General features: G+C 41.5%; 2 protein-coding genes across 2 annotated transcripts in view; both read right to left on the reverse strand.

Annotated features, from left to right (window-relative positions):
• Positions 1-845: 845 nt before the first annotated feature.
• Positions 846-15,272, reverse strand: LOC148097075 (L-rhamnose-binding lectin SML-like). The gene is made up of 12 exons (XM_087833469.1): positions 15,239-15,272; positions 14,748-14,780; positions 14,334-14,426; positions 6,377-6,467; positions 6,164-6,271; positions 6,034-6,071; positions 5,805-5,943; positions 5,612-5,715; positions 1,747-1,832; positions 1,488-1,622; positions 1,086-1,197; positions 846-910 (listed from the first exon to the last, which is right to left on the reverse strand). The coding sequence occupies exons 1-12, from the start codon at positions 15,270-15,272 to the stop codon at positions 846-848; spliced, it is 1,038 nt and encodes a 345-aa protein (XP_087689595.1).
• A 7,170-nt stretch (positions 15,273-22,442) lies between these two features.
• LOC148097076 (L-rhamnose-binding lectin SML-like) overlaps positions 22,443-22,958 on the reverse strand; it is a 30,793-nt gene continuing 30,277 nt past the window's right edge. The window contains exons 11-12 of the mRNA XM_087833468.1: positions 22,689-22,797; positions 22,443-22,510 (exon numbers count right to left, since the gene is read on the reverse strand). Coding sequence (XP_087689594.1) covers positions 22,443-22,510; positions 22,689-22,797 — 177 coding nt within the window. The remainder of the gene's footprint in view (positions 22,511-22,688; positions 22,798-22,958) is intronic.

Consider the following 22,958-nt stretch of genomic DNA (forward strand, 5'->3'; position numbering starts at 1 on the left):
CCATCTGTCACCATCTTACATGCTGTGATTGCAGCCATTCCCCAACTCTCTGTGAATGGGACTCATGGTTATTGATCAGTGGTTGTTGATCAATGGTCATGAGAATTTGCATAATTAAGATGAAGGAACTGACCCCCCAGCCCATTGTTCCTTCAGTGGGCTGGTTTCAGTCAGTAGGTGTAGACGTGAGCGTGCATGTAAGACAGGCCTCTTCTCTTTCTGAGTTTAAAACTCTTCTTAAGACACATTTATTTGCTCTTGTAAGGGGCTGACTCAATATGACTTTTTAACATGTTTTATTATTTTATTTAATCTTTTAATTTGTTGTTTGTTTGTTTATGCTATTTGTATATGTACAGCACTTTGTGGTCTCTGGTTTTGTGTTAAAGTGCTTTATAAGTAAAGCTGGTACGGTATGGTAAAGTTGCAAAAAAAGATAAATATATAATTTTACACAAATATGATTAAGCTGATTCTTTTCTTCAGATTTAAAAATAACTGCGTTATCAGCATCAGCTGATGAGATCCCAGGATCAGAAGTACTGATGGTGTATTTATGTCACACAGGTTTTTCCATCACAGCTGCAGGGAGACAGAAAGCAGCTCGTTTTCAGCTTTATTAAGATGATCAGATGATGAAGCATGAACGACTCACTTTCAGGTCAACATTTCAGTTCCTTTACATTTTATTGAATTTATTTTCCTGTTTATTGTGATATGAAATCATATTTATCAATAAATCTTCGAGCAGTGATGTCATCGAGGCTTGACATCCTGCTGGAAGTGACATCAGCAGTGAGGCTGTGACATCATCATGTCTGATGTGTGAGGACACGAAGGAGCAGTTATGGACCTCTGACACAAACAAAGCGTCTCTGTGAGTCACACCTGACGTCGTCGACATAATCTCCTCCTGTAAAGAATCAAAATGAAGAAATAAAATCAGAGGTCTGTGCTGTAAACGTTTTCTTCTTCTCTAATGTAAAAAGAACAAACACAGTTCTTATAAAGACCTAAGATTACATGACTTTAGTCAATATAAAAACCAAACACATTTCATCAACAGTCCCACTTTCAGTTTGTACCTTTAGAGTTTATCTCCATACAGTCTTCTCCTCCTCCATAGTTGTTTGGTTCTCCACTGGCCCAGTTTATGAAGTCAAACTGGGAACCATCACTCCACATCCACACAGTTTCCTGGAAGAATAAAGTTCAGTTTGTTCTGATGTACTTTGATGCATCTATGCTGAGAGTGCAGACATGAGACCTCTTACACCACTCGAACACAATGAAGGTTCATTTTGTTTGTGGAGGTAAAAAATGAAAAGAAAAGTCAAGTCAACAGCAACATCTGTCTCCAGGAACAAAGTCCTGATTAATCCGTCTGTCACATGTTGACCTTTGAATCAAACTGATGAACATGAAGAGAAAAATATGAAAAATCAGAAACAGCTGCAGCTCATCCTCTTTATCTATGAAACACTTACAGTCTCTCTGTCGTTGCCTCCAACCCAAGCTGTCGGATACGACCCTGCTGCTGTGCGAGTGAGCTCTCTGATGAAGGTGTACTCAGCTGTGCTGTGGTATGAGGCCAGATGTCCACCGAGTGTCTTACAGGAACTCTGAGGAGGAAGATGAGGTGCACAGAAGATGAAAAGTGTGAGAATGCATTTAAAATCAGTCAAAGACAGAAACTCTTTATATCATCAGTGATGCAGCGACAGCTGCTGTTATTTCCTAATGTACCTCAGCATCAGTCCAGGTCTTCATGCTGCTGTTAAAGATGAAACAGCGACCTCCAAACCAAGTCCAACCAGGAGGGCAGGAAGGAGCTGCAGCATGATCTTAAAGTTAAAAGGTCAGTGAACAGATTAATGATTCCTCAAAAGAAAGTAATTTCTCCCCATAAACTTCAGAACAGAAGATGAAGAGTTTCATAACATCTGTTTCATTATTTTTCATGTGTTCCTAATAAACTGTCAGTTGAGTACACGCCAAAGCAAAGCAGTCGATCATCTCATGTTAGAAGGCACTGAGCTTGAACAATGACTTTCATATTAACGGCTGGTTAATTATGTAACTGACTAACTACATCAGTACTACACTGCCTGAGTCTTTCTAAGGCCTCAGGTTTGTACAGCTTGTTGCACTTGTTAGGCGTCCCATCACACTTCTCTGCAGTTCTGATAGTTGGGTAACTTCCCTCCTTTCTGCCTCTAGTTTTCGTCTCCACTGAGGCTTCTGTTCTTGTGTTCATCTGATATTCAAGGATCCCTGTTGCTGTGTAGATCAGCTGGCTGTTTGCAGTGATGGTCACAGAAGGGATTTTATTAGTGTGCGCTCAAATATAGGACTTTGTAGGAATGCTTCAATGTTTTCATATTTAATTAGCAAATACAAGCAGAGTGAAGGCAAAGGACCAACGAGTGCTCAGCATCTCTGGGAACTCCTTCAAGACTGTTGGAAAACCATTTCAGGAGACGACCTCATGAAGCTCATGGAGAGAAGGCCAAGAGTGTGCAAAGCAGGAATCAAAGCAAAGGGTGGCTGTTACCAAGAATCTAAAATATAAAACATATTTTTAGTTATTTCACACTTTTTTGTTTACTATATAATTCTACGTGTTCATTCATAGTTTTGATCCCTTCAGTGAGAATCTACAATTAAATAGTCATGAAAATAAAAAATAAATGAATAAGGTGTGTCCTGACTATGTTGATAAATCTTTCATGCTGAAATGAGCAAATGTAAGTTTTACATATTTTTATGTTTTTGTAAAATATATACAAGTATTACAAAAACAAAAACACTGTTGTTTCTCAAACTGTATTTTGGGAAAGACATTAAAATTTATGTGTATTTTCGATTAAATACACATAAATTTTCTAATTAGATATATTTTTAAATCATCCAAGCAGAAGGCTTGGATGATTTGACATGATATAACCTGTGTCTTTGTGCTTATCTACTCTCTTTTTTTCTGACTACCTGGTTTTAATATTGTGTTGATCAGAGCTCTTGTCATTTTCTGTTTTGCATTTAACCTTTTTCTTTTAATTCTGTCTAGGGCTGTGCGATACGACCAAAATCTCATATCCCGATATAAGACGTCTATCGTCCGATAACGATATAAATCACAAAAATGTAACATTTTCTGTAAATTCTGTGAATCTCGGGCAGCTCGACTTGCGTGAAGTGTTTCCAGCTGCACCTCATGTAGCTGGAGTGTTTTAACCGATGCATGAAACGATACATTTTTAGACATAAGTTGTAACGGCGCCGTTTTCTTTGTGAGTATTTATTACACGGCGTGCTGCGGGGAAAAGCCTGTTCTAACGTTTGAGTCTAAGGTTGATTTTTTAGCACCTGACGGCTCTTTTTTACTTCTCATCCGTAAATAATCTGCTCTTTCACGTGATTCAGTTTATTTTGAAAAGTCTCAACAGGATCTTGAGCTTTATTGTGAAAGGTTTATGTGGAACATAAACAAGCAGACACGCGATGGTTTTACCGTCCATAAAAACAGGCGCTTGTCCGTCCGTAGTGTGGTTATATTAAATATAAGAGAAAGAGAGAACTTTAATAAATTAATAATAACTACAGTGACCATCAGAACGATGAAAAAATATTGCCGTAAACAGTTTATTTTGCGACACCACAAAACAAACAGTAGCGTAAAATGAAACGATCGACGTTTTTATATCGTCATCCGATATATATCGTTATATCGAACAGCACCAATTCTGTCTGTTTGATTTTTACTTGTATGTGTCTTTAATTTGGTCAGAGGACTTTATAAACTCTCCCTTTTAATGTACTTTTATTGCAAAATGTGTTCATCTCTCAACTTCAGATTGTTATTAAAGAACTGTTACACTGATTTGCTGCACCATCTTCTGGTATAAAGCGGTATCTCTGCCTTATCTTCAGTTGGTAAACACAACGTACAGATGTTGTTCTCCACATTCTGTCGATGTTCAGGAAACATCAGTGAATAAAACAGGGACATTTTTATTTACGATGTCATTTTCATTAGCTTACTTGACAAGCTTATGAAAAAATAATTCAAATTCAAAAATTCAAAAAATCAAAATTTATTTGTATGGCACAATTAAGAACAACAGAGTTGACCAAAGTGCTTCACAATCAGTTAAAAACAAGAAAAAACAGTAGAGAAACAAATAAAGAAAAATTAGAAACATATGTGTATATATATGTATGTATATATACACACATATATATGTATATACATACATATATATATATATATATATATATATATATATATATATATATATATATATATATGTGTGTATATATATGTATGTATATGTATGTATGTATGTGTATATATTCTTATATTTTAATTTTATCTGTATTATGGTTTTACTGGAAAGCACTTTGGTCTTTAAATGTGGTATACAAATAAATTTGATATGTTATGATATGAATTGTTGACAATGTAAAAATAAAAGACTATTCACCTCACAAATATAAACCTTACGTCACTTTAATTCATTGTTCAGCAGTCGAAACAAAACATTCTCCAAGAAGCTGGTTTGACTTTCAGAGCTCTTAGTGGACGATCAGTGAACCTTTACAGCCATCAGCAGGTCCCTGAGGTCATGTGATCAAGAGCTACTTATTGTACATCACAGGAGGTTGAAAACTAAAGGAGACAGAGTTTTGAGCACAGTGGTTCCCAGACTCTGAAACTCTCTCCCTCTGAGCCTGAGATCTCAGTCGTGTCTTTCAAGAACCAATAAAAACTCAGTTTTTAGGCATGTGTTTGGATAACTCTTTTTTTTATGCTCTGTTATTTTTTAGTGAAGCACTTTTTGATCTCTGTCTTGAAAGGTGTTTTATAAATAAACTTTTACTTACTTACTAAAGAAGTTAGTAACAACAACTGAACAAAGTTTAAGCCACATGAATAATAAAATGTGGGATGAAGCTCAGTTCACATGAATTAGCCAATCCATGGTGCCCAGTCTTCCAAACGTCCGTACAGAGTGAGGCCTGTCATGTGTGAGAGAGCCTGCACCCTCTTCACTTTGTGTATCGAGGTTTTCCATGTGACATCATCACAGGGAGTCATATGATTGTTGAGATTTTCTCTGTTTTGTTTCTATTATTCTAAGGGCTGTACTTTTTTTATACAAAGCAACTTGAGGCAATCTGTTATTTGGATGTGGTGCTGTATAAATAAAACTGAACTGCAGCACTTTTAAAACTCAGAGGATTTTTCACACATCAAAGGAAAAACATCAGCTGTTGCAGTATTTTTAAAGCAGGTCTAACACTGCAGTATTTAGGAGAAAACAGACTAATAGATTTTTACATTTTGTTTTGGAGTATCTATATATTGTGATCAGCATCACTGATTTCTTCATTAAATTACATTTTTCCATAATTAAATTCTATAAAAATTACAGGATTCTGTTTTTTAAGACTTTCATGAACATCATTTCAATTTGTTCACTCAGGATCTGTAAAAATAAGCTGACAAGATATTCATGTCAGATTACTTGAGTCTTTTTCAGCATAGAAATAATAATGACCTTTTTATGAGCACAGGAATGAATGCAGTCTAAAGGTTTCAGGTTCTTACCCTGACAAGCGTAAAACACCTCCAGGTACTTGTAGATGCCACCACAGGGGTCTCCAAACACTGTGTTTAATGCTTCAACAGTACAGTTGTTCTGCCAGTTACACCTGTGAATGCAGGTCAAAGGTGAGTCAGCAGAGGACTGAAGTACGCCGTGTCATCTGAGAGAAGATGGAAAGAGAGTCAGCATCTGTACCTTTTAGTTACTTTGTCCATGCTTCCTGACCAGAAGCAGTTAACATTTTGGAGCTGAGAGTCAGGACGTCCATGAGAGCACGTGGTGTTGTCACGGCGACCATAATTAGCCCAGGAGACGACTATAACCTGTCCTTCACCTGACGAAGAGTTCATGAACTGTAACCATGTTTGTAGTTCTATCAAATGAATCCACTAAAGTTACAATAAATGAGAAAAATAAATCTGACCACACTGAAGGTTCGCCTGAAATCCTTCACATGTTACACTGTGGACTGACAAAGAAACACATCACGTTAGAAACTGTAATGATTCATGTACAGATGTGACTGATTATTAGTTTATAATCACAGATGTAACAGACTTGCAGAGACGCAGGTGTAGGTGGTGTCCAGGTAGGTGCAGAGGCCGGGATCAGAAGGACTGATGATGTTCATACTTATGTCACACACTTTTCTTCCATCACACCTGCAGGGACACAGAAAGCAGCTCGTTTCCAGCTTTATTAAAGTGTTTCAGAGCTGCTGCTGTTTTTATTCAAACAGTCATTTGTTATTGAAGATGTTAAACTACCTGTTCTTGATGTCCTGAGTGCCAGTCTGAGAGCAGGTTTGTGTATCTGCACATCTGTACACAGCTGACTGCACAGCGATCACTCCCCTCTCTGTTATACACACACAGTATCAGAGAAAAGGAAAAACTACATGTAGTAAAGCAGGTTTGATGCACTCTGACTTTGTGTTTTAGACCCAGCAGCTGCAGTCACATCCATAAATGTTGGTCTGACCTCTGTACACCACCACAGTGGATTTTACATCAAACCTTCTCTGATTGGCTGATTTATTTGTCATGTTAAGAGTTCCAGTGAACATCCAAGTACAAACTAAGATGTTTTATGTGCTGAAGTTTGAATGAACTGAGGGAACAGTGTCATGGTCCGGGTGAGTACAGCTGTTTTGTGCTGCTGTCTCCACCTTGGGGTGGAGTTACTGTACAGTGGTCTCCTCAGCTGTGGGCGACTGAGCTGTCAACGTTTATGGACCAGCGCTCACTTCACTCTTCGCCACAAGTTCTGCTTCACCTAGTCAGTGTTGCTTCAGACAACTAACAGGTGATCGTGCAGACTGAGACTCACTGTGTTTTCCCCATAGTTCACTATCTGGGCCCACGCCCTCATTTTAGGTTTGACAGCGTTTAGTATTGAAAGGTGAATGCTTGGACATTAATTGAGCTGCGGTTTGGGGAAGGCCTGGAAGGGGACTGGCGACGGCTCCCGGGCAGATCCCCATGCACTAAATAGGAGTGAATCTGCCACCTCACCCAGACCTAGTATTCGCTTTGTGTCCGCCCTCCGCCCGTGAACAGTAAGGCTAAATTCTGCGATGTTTTCCTGGACACTCCCCCAGGCCTAGTCACTAAATCCACTCTCCTCCCGTTACAGCGTACTGAGACTCCCGGTGCATTTCCAGCGTCTCCCCTCTTTGCTCTCGAAAAGAGTGTTTTTGTTTCCCTGGGGGGCGGGGCTATGGCTCCCCACACTCCCTAGCACATCATTACATGGAGAAACCTTTGGAATACAAGCATGCTGATCCACACAGGTGTATACACAGGTGTACACAGACACAAACTACACCTTTCTTGGCTGCTGCCTCAAAGCACATTGTGCGCTGTCTATCTTGCGTGCTGCACAATATCATTTAATATTTAGTATCTACTGTTATCTACTGCTAGCTAGTTTATTGTGATGGTGCTGTTTTTATTATGTTGCTCTTTTTTTGTTTGCTTTCTCTTCTGTTGTTTTTCTCCATACAGGTGATCCAGGTGTTTTGTTTGTTTTTCTTTCTTTCTTCCCCCCTTTCTCACCGTCTCTTCTCCCCTCTGGTTTTCTTTCTCTCTTTCTTTCATTCTTTCTCCCTGTCCTATCCCCCAGTCATGTCTGTCCCGTTTGTAGCAACTGAAAAATGAAATAAATACATAATTATAATAAAGGTCAATCAAATGGACCAATATGGCAAGGCCATGATGATCCACTTGGTAAAATAAATCCACTTGGCATCTTTCTTGGCCTTCAGACAACAATTCTGATGCTAAAGATCCAAACAGGACACAAAAAAAAAGAAAAAACAGATTTAAATTACGCTGATTCATAATAGCAGTCAAGTCCTTGTTTCATGTTAGGTTTATATGCTTCGAAGACAACTTTAGTTCATAGTATCTTGTAAATCATATCTTGACGTTTTTGCTTTTGAGAATAAATCCTTGTTCATGTTTTTGTGGTGTTGCGTGGGAGTTCTGCATTTGAGCCTCCAGTCAGCCGTGACAAACAGGCCTCACCTGGCCATGAAACTGCTGTCAGTCAACTATCTGATTCCTGCTGAGCAAAAGGAGTGACTGTGTATAACAGAGGCAGCAACACGTGCCCACGGGCACCTGGTGGCCTGAAGGGACCGTGAGCGTCACCCACAGGACATGCTCTAAAAATCCTGCAGGTTACCATGGAAATAAAAACTGAATTTAAATGTGTGGCTGTACTTTTTTAACCAGTAACATCTGGATTACCAGAGGTTTGAATGGTAAAACTGATTTTCTGTGTATGCACTCAGACCTGTCTGAGGTCAAAGTTCAGTACCATGAAGATAAACTGCCATTTTTCTCCGCTGAGATAAGAAAGCAGGCGCAGCCAGAAGGAGGATCTAGATGCAGTTTTTACCCCGACAGACAAACATGGCAGAAAAATGTTCTGTTTTCACCGTGACTGGGAAGCGGAGCTCTTTTCTACAACAGCTAAAGAAACGTGTGTGTGTCTCACTTGTGGGACGACTGTGGCGACGAGAAAGTGACACGGTGGAGACACACTTCAGTGCATGGCACACAAGCCTCCGTGCTAACTACCCACCTGACACACAAGCAGAAAGTCTGTGAGGCAGCTTTGAGCAAACTTTTTGAGGGGCAAGAAAACCAACCATGGAGCTGTTATTGAACAATTTGTAACCTCAACATATCAAAAACCAACTGTGGACTTCAGAAAAGCTCCCAACATGTCTGATGCCACAAACATTAAGGTGGAATATGTGCAACCCTATAAATATCTCGAGACGATTGTTGATTCAAGACTGAATTTTGACATAAATTGTGAAGCTTTGTGGAAAAAGTGTCTCCATGTTTGTTTTACTTAAGGAAGCTGCCTCAGACTGTTTCTCTAACAGCATTAGAGAAACAGCTGCTGCTGTTTATTGACTATTCAATTCAATTCAATTCAATTCAATTTTATTTATATAGCGCCAAATCACAACAAATGTCGCCTCAAGGCGCTTCATAGATACAGAGAAAAGCCCAACAATCATATGACCCCCTATGAGCAAGCACTTTGGCGACAGTGGGAAGGAAAAACTCCCTTTTAACAGGAAGAAACCTCCAGCAGAACCAGGCTCAGGGAGGGGCGGCCATCTGCTGCGACCGGTTGGGGTGAGAGAAGGAAGACAGGATAAAAGACATGCTGTGGAAGAGAGACAGAGATTAATAACAGATATGATTCAATACAGAGAGGTCTATTAACACATAGTGAGTGAGAAAGGTGACTGGAAAGGAAAAACTCAATGCATCATGGGAATCCCCCGGCAGCCTACATCTATTGCAGCATAACTAAGGGAGGATTCAGGGTCACCTGGTCCAGCCCTAACTATATGCTTTAGCAAAAAGGAAAGTTTTAAGCCTAATCTTAAAAGTAGAGATAGTGTCTGTCTCCCGAATCCAAACTGGAAGCTGGTTCCACAGAAGAGGGGCCTGAAAACTGAAGGCTCTCCCTCCCATTCTACTTTTAAATACTCTAGGAACAACAAGTAGGCCTGCAGAGTGGGAGTGAAGTGCTCTAATAGGGTGATATGGTACTACAAGGTCATTAAGATAAGATGGGGCCTGATTATTTAAGACCTTGTATGTGAGGAGCAGGATTTTGAACTCAATTCTGGATTTAACAGGAAGCCAATGAAGGGAAGCCAAAACAGGAGAAATATGCTCTCTCTTTCTAGTCCCTGTCAGGACTCTTGCTGCAGCATTTTGGATTAACTGAAGGCTTTTCAGTGAGTTTTTTGGACATCCTGATAATAATGAATTGCAGTAGTCCAGCCTGGAAGTAATAAATGCATGAACTAGTTTTTCAGCTTCACTCTGAGACAGGATATTTCTAATTTTAGAGATGTTGCGCAAATGGAAGAACGCAGTCTTACATATTTGTTTAATATGTGCGTTGAAGGACATATCCTGGTCAAAAATGACTCCAAGGTTCCTCACAGTGTTACTGGAGGCCAAGGTAATGCCATCCAGAGTAAGAATCTGGTTAGATACCATATTTCTAAGCTTTTCAGCGCCGAGTACAATGACCTCAGTTTTATCTGAGTTAAGAAGCAGAAAGTTAGTGGCCATCCAAGTCTTTATGTCTTTAAGACATTCCTGCAGTTTAACTAATTGGTGTGTGTTATCTGGCTTTATGGACAGATAGAGCTGGGTGTCATCTGCATAGCAGTGAAAATGTATGCTATGTCTTCTAATGATGCTGCCTAGGGGAAGCATGTATAATGTAAACAGAATTGGTCCTAGCACTGAACCCTGTGGAACTCCATAATTAACCTCAGTGTGTGAAGAGGACTCTCCATTTACATGCACAAACTGGAGTCTATTAGATAGATATGATACAAACCACTGCAGTGCAATACCTGTAATACCTACAGCATGTTCTAATCGCTCTAACAGGATATTATGGTCAACAGTATCGAACGCTGCACTAAGGTCAAGAAGGACAAGCACAGAGATGAGTCCACTGTCAGAGGCCATAAGAAGATCATTTGTAACCTTCACTAAAGCTGTTTCTGTGCTGTGATGAACTCTGAAACCTGACTGAAACTCTTCAAATAAACCATTCCTCTGCAGATGATCTGTTAGCTGTTTGACAACTACTCTTTCAAGGATTTTTGATATGAAAGGAAGGTTGGAGATTGGCCTATAATTAGCTAAGACTGCTGGGTCTAGAGATGGCTTTTTGAGTAAAGGTTTAACTGCAGCCACCTTGAAGGCCTGTGGTACATAGCCGATTATTAGAGATAGGTTGATCATATATAAGATCGAAGAATTAATCAATGGCAGGACTTCTTTGAGCAGTTTTGTAGGAATGGGGTCTAAAAGACACGTTGATGGTTTGGAGGAAGTAATTATTGAAGTTAACTCAGAAAGATCGATTGGAGAAAAAGAGTCTAACTTAACATCAATGGAACTAAGAGTAGCTGTAGATAATATTACATCTGTGGGATGATTATTGGTAATTTTTTCTCTAATGATAAAAATTTTATTTGTGAAGAAGTTCATGAAGTCATCACTAGTTAACGTTAAAGGGATGGTTGGCTCAAAAGAGCTCTGACTTTTTGTCAGCCTGGCTACAGTGCTGAAGAGAAACCTGTGGTTGTTCTTATTTTCTTCAATCAGTGATGAGTAGTAAGCTGTTCTGGCTTTGCGGAGGGCTTTCTTATAAAGCAACAAACTATTTATCCAGGCTAAATGATGATCCTCTAAATTTGTGACACGCCATTTCCTCTCCAGATTACGAGTCATCTGCTTTAGGGTACGTGTTTGAGAATTATACCACGGGGTCAGGTACTTCTGATTAGAGACCTTAGTTTTCACTGGAGCTACAGTATCCAGGGTCGTACGTAGTGAGGAGGTGAAATTATTAACAAGATAATCGACCTCTGTTGGGGTAGCGTTCAGATAGCTGCTCTGCTCTGTGTTGGTACAGGGCATTGACGATGATAACAGTGGCTGGATTATATTCTTAAACTTAGTTACAGCGCTTTCAGAAATACATCTACTTTGATAAAGTCCACTCTCCACTGCTGCGTAATCAATTATTGTAAATGTAAATGTTATCAAGAAATGATCAGACAGGAGAGGGTTTTCAGGAAACACTGTTAAATGTTCAGTTTCTATGCCATATGTTAAAACAAGGTCTAGAGTGTGATTAAAGTGGTGGGTGGGTTCTTTTACATTTTGAGAGAAACCAATTGAGTCTAACAACAGATTAAATGCCATGTTGAGGCTGTCATTTTTAGCATCAACATGGATGTTAAAATCACCCACAATAATTATTTTATCTGAGCTCAGAACTAAATTAGATATAAAGTCTGAGAAATCAGACAGAAACTCTGTGTAAGGCCCAGGTGGACGATAGATGATAACAAGTAAGACTGGTTTCTGAGTTTCACAGCTGGGGTGGATAATGTTAAGCATCAGGCTTTCAAATGAATTAAAAGTCTGTCTTGGTCTTTCATTAATTAATAGACTGGTGTGAAAAATTGCTGCCAAACCGCCCCCTCGACCTGTGCTTCGAGATTTCTGGTAGTTAGAATGACTCGGGGGTGTTGATTCATTTAAACTAACATAATCATCCTGCTGCAACCAGGTTTCTGTAAGGCAGAGTAAATCAATTTGTTGATCAATTATTAAGTCATGTACTAACAGAGACTTGGAGGAGAGAGACCTAATATTTAATAATCCACATTTCACTGTTTTACTCTTTGGTTCAGATGTGGATACTGTATTGTTCTTTCTTTGTAAATGTTTAAGTTGTTTGTTGCTGGTTTTTAGTTTGTTTTTTGTCTTTTTGGAAGCAGACACAGTCTCTATGGAGATGTTTTTTTGGGGGGGTAGCAGGAGGAGAGAAGCTGCAGAGAGGCGTGTAAGACTGCAACTCTGCTTCCTGGTCCCAACTCTGGATAGTCATGTTTTGAGGGGTTTAATAAATTTGTCGATATTTCTAGAAATGAGAGCTGCTCCATCCAAAGTGGGATGGATGCCATCTCTCCTAACAAGACCAGGTTTCCTCCAGAAGGTTTGCCAGTTATCTATGAAGCCCACATCATTTCTGGGACACCACTCAGACAGCCAGCAATTTAAGGAGAACATGCGGCTAAACATGTCACTCCTGGTCTGATTGGGGAGGGGACCAGAGAAAACTACAGAGTCCGACATTGTTTTGGCAAAGTTACACACCGATTCAATATTGATTTTAGTGACCTCCGATTGGCGTAACCGGGTGTCATTACTGCCGACGTGAATTATGATTTTATTGAATTTACGTTTACCCTTAGCCAGCAGTTTTAAATTTCCTTCAATGTCGCCTGCTCTGGCCCCTGGAAGACAATTGACTATGGTTGCCGGTGTCTCTAGCTTCACATGTCTGAGAACAGAATCACCAATTACCAGAGTTTGACCCCCAGCGGGTGTGTCACCGAGTGGGGAAAAACGGTTAGACACATGAACGGGTTGGTGGTGTACCTGGGGCTACTGTTTAGGACTATGCTTCCTCCTCACCGTTACCGAGCCGTCTTTCCCCAGCTGCTTGGGACCTGCCGGGGAACAGCTAGCGGGGCCTACGCTATCTTCGGCTGCACCAGCTACAGGGGCCTGGCTAGCTAAGGGTGAGAGCAGGGTGCAAAGCCGAGTCTCCAGATCAGTAATCCTGGCCTCCAGAGCTGCAAATATGCTACATTTGTTACAGATATCATTACTGCTAAAGGAGGCCGAGGAGTAACTAAACATCTGACACAATGAGCAAGAAAGTGCAGAAGGGACAGGTGAAGTAGCCATGGTGCTAACGGGTCGGCTACGAGCTAAGCTAGCGAAACAGTACAGAGACAGTGAGTGAATACTTTGGCTATAAATTAGGTAGTGAGTACACAGAAAGTGTGCTTCGGATGAAGCACGTGAAGATTATACTGTGAAAAAAAGAATGTATTTAAAAGTTGTTAATTAAACTGCTAAGCAAATAAGCTACTCAGAAACACCACTGTGTTTGAGCAGGAACAGGAAGCGATACTATACCACAGAGCGAGCGAACACCAAGTGACAGCGCCACCGACTAATCTGTAGCAACTTGCACACGTTTATCTCTTTTTAGCTATTAATGTTTTAAACACTTTATTATTTAGTAAATGTAATTTTATTAATATAGCCAACAACATTTGCCTCAAAGCACATTATATTGTAAGCTAGACCCCACAATAAAGACCTTATAAGAATAAAAGGAAAACAGAAAACTCCAACAATCATAGGACCTGCTACGAGCAAGCACTTTAGCGACAGTGGGAAGGAAAAACTGTAAACAGGAAGAAACCCCCAGCAGAACCAGGCTCAGGGAGGGGCGGGGCCATATTCTGTTATCAGTTGGGGGCAAGGAGAGGAAAATCAAGTTGATTGTGCTTTTAGCTCCTTTTTGCTTTTTTTTAAATGTATGTAATGAATATAAGCAGGAGGAGAGTTTTAAAATGTGGCTTCAGTAAAGCCTGGAGCTTTTTCTATTGTAAATAATTATGTATGTCCGGCCCCGGGGCAGACCCACGACGCACTGGAGGGATTATATCTGTCAGCTGGCCTGGGAACGCTTTGGTGTCCCCCAGACGAGCTACAGGAGCTGGCTGGGGAGGAGGAGGTCTGGGCTTCTCTGCTTAGGCTGCTGATTTTTGGAGACTATTTTCCATCTTACCACAGCTCAGGCGTTGAACACTGAGGCTGTCAAAGGTGATCACTCTTCCTCTGGATATGGCAGGAGGAACGGGAGGTTGTGCTCTGATAAAGCCTGAAATCAAAATATTAAAAAACGTAATATGAGGGTAAAGCAATGGAGGGAAATGTAAAAGTAACACAGAGAAGGCCTTCTTTTTTTCTCAAAAGGTTTGATGATGTAGTGAAAAGGCTATTTGGTTAGCTAATGCAGCTGTTTAACTGCTAACAGGCAGGAATACGCTGTGTGCATTTTTTTAAGTGGTTAAAGTCAGTAAAGGATTACAGAAACACAGAAACTGCATTGAGCTGTAAGTTTATTAAAATATGGAAGTGAGAAAGTTAACAGAAAGGCTCTTTGTGACCAAAATATAAGAAGCAGTAAAACAGCATTTACCTGAAGTGATGAGTGAACAGGTTGCTGCCAGCACTGAAAGAGACAGAAAGAAAGCTCAGTGTCAGACTGTGTGTTTGATATCAAGTTTAATTCACCTCAAAACATGAAACAGAAATGAAAACCAAACAGGAGAAAGCTGCTGCTTTCATTCACACCTGGATTCTTTGAAAACTCTTTCTAAACAGCAGATTTCAATGACACATTTATTCTCTTCATGTTTCCAACTTTTGTCAATAAACTTATTTGTGTTGACAGTTTGAACTCTTCAAAGTAAATGATCAGCCATGAATTCCTCTCAGGACTCTGTGAAGCCTAACTGTCCTGCTGAGGTGATGCAAACATGTATTTAGGATGTTAGATTAACTGATCCAATAAAGCAGAAAGAAAAGCATGTCACAGTACAGCACAGTGGAAAGCTAGAAAAGGATTAGACTGAACATGTGCAGCTGATTTCATGTAGAAATAAAGGATTATCAGTGTGTTGTACTCACACAGTGTGCTGCTGAGTCCGGAGCAGAGCATCATGTTAGGAGATCTGGATTACAGTGAAGAGCTGATGGAGGATCAAACACAGAGCTGCTGGATTTACTCTGTTTCAGTAACACCTGTGATGTACGTGTGTCTGTATGCAAAACACGTAAAAACCCTGAAAAGCAGGATCTGCTCCTTCTCAGCTGCAGCAGGAAATAAAACTACTTTACATTAAAAGTTATATAAGCCTGGATCAGCTGACCCAGAGACAGCTGGGAGAGGCTCATCATTTTAAACATGATTAATGGTAGATTACATTTATTTTATCATTTAATAAAAATGATTGTGTTAACATGATGTAGATGATTGCAAACATGTTGTTCCAAAGTTTAGGAGCTACAGTTTGAAAATGTGATCACGTCTGGATTTAAATGAAGAGCACAGACCTGATCAGCTCAGAGAGAAAGTGACACTCCCCTGTTCATTAACAGCGTCTTAAAGAGGGAACAAAAAGCTGTGGGTGTTCAACACACCAGTGTTTACAGTGGTTTTATATGGGGTGGTACAGCAGGTACTTATGACGGCTATTTAATGATTTACTGGATGTTACTATAAAACAAACAGGTCCATGATATGAATGTAACAGACGGGCAGGAGTACAGCTGAGAACACATTTGACTGGAAAATATTCTGCTTTGCATGAAACATCTCCACACGTCTCTGTGTTCACAGAGGAAGTGGATTCATGGGAAAACACCAGAAACTAAAAATAAGCTTCAAAAACATTCAGAGTATTTAGAAAGAAGTCTTTCCACTGACTGCTGAATTAGTTCCTGATAAACACAACATGTCATTGTGCAGCAGCGACAGCATCATGCAAAAGGTTTGGAGCACAGACAGAGCAGGACCTTCATAAACACCCAAATCATCATCCAGGAAACCTGACACGGAAAAAGCCATTACACCTGTGTTTGCGTGTGTTGTTCAAGCTCACCATGAAGGACTCTAATATTTCTTCTGAAAAAAGATTTGATAAACAGTTTTTTAAACATCTGAAAAGATGTAAATGGATTTGTGAAAGAGTGGCCTTTCTGGGACAAATGTCTTGACCCCGACCATGTAACTGTTCAGTTTTATTTATAGCGCTCCATATCACAAAAGCAGACACCTCGAGGTGCTTTACACTGTGAAGTAAAGAACCTACAATAATACACAGAAACCCCAACAATCATACGACGCCCTAAGAACAAGCACTTGGTGACAGTGGGAAGGAAAAACTCCCTTTAAATAGGAAGAAATCTCCAGGCTCAGGGAGGGGCAGCCATAACGACCTGTTGAGGCCGAGGGGAGGAAGACAGGACAAGGACACGTGTGGAAGAGAGCCAGAGATTAATAATCACAACTAATAATTAAGTGCAGAGAGGCGGATAAGCACAGTGAAGAAGCTGGCAGCAGCCCAAATATACTGTATATGTGACCACTTCTTTTTTCTTTGTACTGCTCCTGTTCCCATGTTGTTAGAATGAGCTCACCTGAAGTGCTTTATTACTGTGCCTTATATTAATCTCATATTACTCAAACCTGCCATATAATCATGTAGCGCAGTGTTACATGGACACGTTAGAATAGGTGTCCATCAGTCATAGACTCTCGCCCATGTTTGCCTGTAGAGCAGCAGATAAGAGGGAACCATCATGTAGTGGAAACTTACTGAAATGCTGTTGTTTAGACTAGAATAGGGTGCCCAGTAATGGTAAACGGTCTTTTACTAGTCCCTAAGGACCACAAAGTGCTTTACACATCCAGTCATCCACCCATTCACACACTGGTGATGGCAGCTACATTGTAGCCACAGCCACCCTGGGGCGCACTGACAGAGGCGAGGCTGCCGGACACTGGCGCCACCGGGCCCTCTGACCACCACCAGTAGGCAACGGGTGAAGTGTCTTGCCCAAGGACACAACGAACGAGACTGTCCAAGCCGGGGCTCGAACCGGCAACTTTCCAATTACAAGGCGAACTCCCAACTCTTGAGCCACAATCGCCCCCGATTGGTAGTGAAACCGTCAGGTGCCAGTCACCATTTTGAGATCCGCGGCAAATTGTCAGAACAGATAGTGAGGAACAAAGGTCCACTAAGTGCAGTTACTGTTTATAAAGGTGGTATTCAGATTACAGCTACTTTGTTGAAATAAAGGGATTACACGGCGGTCTTTTCCTGTTTCATATGTTCGGCTATGCTCTCTCTATTTTTGGTAATTCCAAGCTGGTGGAAACCCAAACAAAACACACATTAAGAGGCTCTAATGACGTGTCTCAATCTCGCGGCCCATGTCCCCTCTATTTACATAATGACGTGAAGAAATATTTTTAAAAATTATTATTCAAAAAATCATTTAATGTGAAGGCAACAGGCAGAATGCTACAGGTATCTAAAGCATGCAGCCTGATGGGCAGTGTAGTCCGTGCTGCAGGGAGAATGGACTGCCATACCCGTCATGTGTCTGTGAGCGAGGGAGGGAGAAAAAGGAAAAGTACGAGCTGTCATCGAGCAGAAACGGGAGCTGGAAGCATGTAAATATAATAATAACCACTGCAGCCAAGAAGAGAGCCTGACGAGCCCAGCTGTAAGTAAGCTATTAAGACTCGACTGTACACCGTGTTCGTGTTTTCCTCTGAAACAATAAGTTCTGTTGGAGCAGCCTTTCAACGCCTCTCTCTGTCTCTGCTAGCAAAGTTGACCCAGACAACAAAGTAAAGCTAGTTTTCAGTGGGAAACTCTCTGGGCCGGAAACCACGGACACTGCCACACACACCAACTCATATAATATATAAGTGGAAATGAGGGATGGGGAGAAAACAAAAACAAAACATTCATGGCCGCGGCAGGTCGCCCAGTGCGGACTGCAGACCATGACACTACGGCGCTCTCTACCTGTGACGGAGAGTATATGGCCCTGGCTTCTACAATGCAAGAGTGTTTATATTTAAGAAGATTTTGGAGGTTTAGGTGAAATACACACAAACAGTGTTGTATGAGGACAACCAGCAAACGATTGCTTTGGCTAAAGACCCTGTGAGTCGACAGAGGTGCAAAAATGTGGACATTAAATATCATTTTGTAAGCTCCATTGTAAATGAAGGACGCTCAGTCATCACGCCACTGACCATGTGAGCGCAAAGCAATGGTAGCCTTGAAAGAGCAGATGTACAGTGTGTCAATAAAAAATATAATGTCTTTTTTGGCTCCGTCGTCATTTTCCTTCGAGTTCATTGCTGTTGATGCTGCACTCCTCAGCAGTTTTCTACCCTTTCTGAAATGTTCCACCTTTTTTATGATAAAGTCTCATTGACTTTGAATGGAGAGACAGCCGTCTCTAACCCCTCCCTCAGTCACTCACTCATCTCTCCCTTGACAAAGTGATGAGTTCAAGTGCAGCATCTTTTCTGTCTCTCTCAGTATGAACATACAGAACGTCTTTTTCTTATATTAAGATGTCTCAGGATTAAATGTGGAGACACAAAGACGACTTTCACTGGTCGATCAGCAGGCTGTATGTGGCCCACCATGTAAGATGACTTTGACATCTCTGATGTAGATGGAGACGATTATCTACATGGAGACGATTACTAGAAGCTCCACATTTCTAGTTATCAGCTGTTTGTAGAGCTCTGATTATTGTTTACAGCTAACGGTCATCACAGCAGCATTAATCTGTTTGTGTCATCCATAAATGTATATTTCCATCCATCCATCCATCTTCTTCTGCGGGGGCAGCAGCCTAAGCAGAGAGGCCCAGACCTCCCTCTCCCCAGCCACGTCCTCCAGCTTATCCGGGGGAACACCAAGGCGTTCCCAGGCCAGCCGAGAGATATAATCTCTCCAGCGTGTCCTGGGTCTGCCCCGGGGCCTCCTCCCGGTGGGACATGCCTGGAACACCTGACCCAGGAGGCGCCCAGGAGGCATCCTTGACCTCCGGCAGAACCAGGCTCAGGGAGGGGCGGGGCCATCTGCTGCGACCGGTTGGGGTGAGAGAAGGAAGATAGGATAAAGACATGCTGTGTAAGAGAGACAGAGGTTAATAACAGATATGATTCAGTACAGAGAGGTCTATTAATACATAGTGAGTGAGAAAGGTGACTGGAAAGGAAAAACTCAATGCATCATGGGAATCCCCCGGCAGCCTACGTCTATTGCAGCATAACTAAGGGAGGATTCAGGGTCACCTGGTCCAGCCCTAACTATATGCTTTAGCAAAAAGGAAAGTTTTAAGCCTAATCTTAAAAGTAGAGATAGTGTCTGTCTCCTGAATCCAAACTGGAAGCTGGCAGCAGCCTAAGCAGAGAGGCCCAGACCTCCCTCTCCCCAGCCACCTCCTCCAGCTTATCCGGGGGAACACCAAGGCGTTCCCAGGCCAGCCGAGAGATATAATCTCTCCAGCGTGTCCTGGGTCTGCCCCGGGGCCTCCTCCCGGTGGGACATGCCTGGAACACCTCACCCAGGAGGCGCCCAGGAGGCATCCTTGTCAGATGTCCGAACCACCTCAGCTGGCTCCTTTCGATGTGGAGCAGCAGCGGCTCTACTCTGAGCCCCTCCCGGATGGCCGAACTTCTCACCCTATCTCTAAGGGAGAGGCCAGCCACCCTTCGGAGGAAGCTCATTTCTGCCGCTTGTATCCGCGATCTCGTTCTTTCGGTCACTACCCACAGCTCGTGGCCATAGGTGAGGGTAGGGACGTAGATCGACCGGTAAATTGAGAGCTTCGCTTTTACACTCAGCTTCCTCTTCACCACGACAGACCGGTGCAGCACCAATCCGTCTGTCGATCTCCGGCTCCCTTCTCCCATCACTCGCGAACAAGACCCCGAGATACTTGAACTCCTCCACTTGGGACAGGAACTCATCCCCGACCCGGAGTGGGCACTCCACCCTTTTCCGGCTGAGAACCATGGCCTCAGATTTGGAGGTGCTGATCCTCATTCCTGCTGCTTCACACTCAGCTGCGAACCGTTCCAGTGGCAGAGCCCCTGGTGTTGATGAGGTCCGCCCCGAGTTCCTGAAGGCTCTGGACGTTGTAGGGCTGTCCTGGTTGACACACCTCTGCAATGTTGCGTGGAGATCAGGGGCAGTACCCCTGGACTGGCAGACCGGGGTGGTGGTCCCCATCTTTAAGAAGGGGGACCAGAGGGTGTGTTCCAACTACAGGGGGATCACACTCCTCAGCCTCCCTGGGAAAGTCTATGCCAGGGTGCTGGAAAGGAGAGTTCGTCCGCTAGTCGAACCTCGGATACAGGAGGAACAATGTATATTTCCTTATTCTGATATTAAATACTACACTTTTCATCACATTATTCAGACTGATTAAGATACAATAACATTATTTAATCTCACACTGGGAAAATTCACCTGTTACAGCAGCAAAAGAGTCGGAAGGAAAAAGTGAATCAAAAACATGTTAAAGAGTAAAAATGTCAAATATAGAATCATCTTAAAAATCTTAAATCCAAAGTAATTTATATCATATACAATGTTACTGTTTACACTAAAATACACAAAGAATTGGTCACATGATTTTTTTAATATCTGCATAAAATAAGGTGGCTATGATAAAAGATTACAATAGAATAAAATAGAGTTTTTTCTGCTCAATCCAAAAAACACAAACGTAAACCTGTTGGCAGACGTTTAGGTTCAGTTTGATTAATATTTAACTTTCACACAACATAAAAATCTGCTGTTCTGACGTCATTCACATTTATCTTCTGTATGAGCCACTGCAGCAGCACGAAGAGTCGCTGTCTCATCTCCAGCTTTCACTTATCCCTTTAAACTCCTGTCTGAGTCTGTCTGCATCCTGAACAGCAGCAGTGTTTCCCCATATGAGCCAGTTTGCCCCCTCAGGTCCTCATGTGGGTCCTTTTAGCTACAGGTGACCGTGTTTTTGCCTGAACGACCTGCCAGAGGAACTCAAAGAATCAGCGACCTGCTAAAAATCACTCAGCAGAAATTCTGACAGTCACATTTCTCACAACTCCAGTTTAGAAAACTGACATCACGCTTCTTTCATTTGTGACAGCCAAAATAAAGCCCATCTTATCAAAGCAGCTTTTTGAGACTGTAATCCCTGCCTTTGTTACATCTAGGCTGGATTACTGTAACACACTTTACTGTGGGGTTAGTGATGCATCCATTAGACGTCTGCAGGTTGTGCAAACTGCTGCAGCGCGTCTTTTAACTGGAACAAAATAATCACATTACTGGCTATGATGAGGATGTAACATCCTGGACAGGGAGGAACGCTGGTTTGAGGGCGGAGTCAAGGAGGCCATTTACGTGAAAAGGGAAAGACCATCTCTGAATGGAGGAGGGGCCTAAGGGTACATCTGTCACCATCTTACATGCTGTGATTGCAGCCATTCCCCAACTCTCTGTGAATGGGACTCATGGTTATTGATCAGTGGTTGTTGATCAATGGTCATGAGAATTTGCATAATTAAGATGAAGGAACTGACCCCCCAGCCCATTGTTCCTTCAGTGGGCTGGTTTCAGTCAGTAGATGTAGACGTGAGCGTGCATGTAAGACAGGCCTCTTCTCTTTCTGAGTTTAAAACTCTTCTTAAGACACATTTATTTGCTCTTGTAAGGGGCTGACTCAATATGACTTTTTAACATGTTTTATTATTTTATTTAATCATTTAATTTGTTGTTGTTTGTTTATGCTATTTGTATATGTACAGCACTTTGTGATCTCTGGTTTTGTGTTAAAGTGCTTTATAAGTAAAGCTGGTACGGTATGGTGAAGTTGCAAAAAAAGATAAATATATAATTTTACACAAATATGATTAAGCTGATTCTTTTCTTCAGATTTAAAAATAACTGTGTTATCAGCATCAGCTGATGAGATCCCAGGATCAGAAGTACTGATGGTGTATTTATGTCACACAGGTTTTTCCATCACAGCTGCAGGGAGACAGAAAGCAGCTCGTTTTCAGCTTTATTAAGATGATCAGATGATGAAGCATGAATGACTCACTTTCAGGTCAACATTTCAGTTCCTTTAAATTTTATTGAATTTATTTTCCTGTTTATTGTGATATGAAATCATATTTATCAATAAATCTTCGAGCAGTGATGTCATCGAGGCTTGACATCCTGCTGGAAGTGACATCAGCAGTGAGGCTGTGACCTCATCATGTCAGATGTGTGAGGACACGAAGGAGCAGTTATGGACCTCTGACACAAACAAAGCATCTCTGTAAGTCACACCATTTGTCGTTGACATAATCTCCTCCTGTAAAGAATCAAAATAAAGAAACAGAAATAAAATCAGAGGTCTGTGCTGTAAACGTTTTCTTCTTCTCTAATGTAAAAAGAACAAACACAGTTCTTATAAAGACCTAAGATTACATGACTTTAGTCAATATAAAAACCAAACACATTTCATCAACAGTCCCACTTTCAGTTTGTACCTCCTTGGTTTATCTCCATACAGTCTTCTTCTCCATAGTTGTCTGGTTGTCCACTGGCCCAGTTTATGAAGTTAAACTGGGAACCATCACTCCACATCCACACAGTTTCCTGGAAGAATAAAGTTCAGTTTGTTCTGATGTACTTTGATGCATCTATGCTGAGAGTGCAGACATGAGACCTCTTACACCACTCGAACACAATGAAGGTATCTTCACAAAGAAGTTCTGCTTCATTTTGTGTGAGTATTTCCACAAACTTTGAGGTTTAGG

Source organism: Neolamprologus brichardi, chromosome 20 (genome assembly GCF_056152115.1).
Source record: "Neolamprologus brichardi isolate AB-2024 chromosome 20, ASM5615211v1, whole genome shotgun sequence".
In the NCBI taxonomy this organism is placed as follows: Eukaryota; Metazoa; Chordata; class Actinopteri; order Cichliformes; family Cichlidae; genus Neolamprologus; species Neolamprologus brichardi.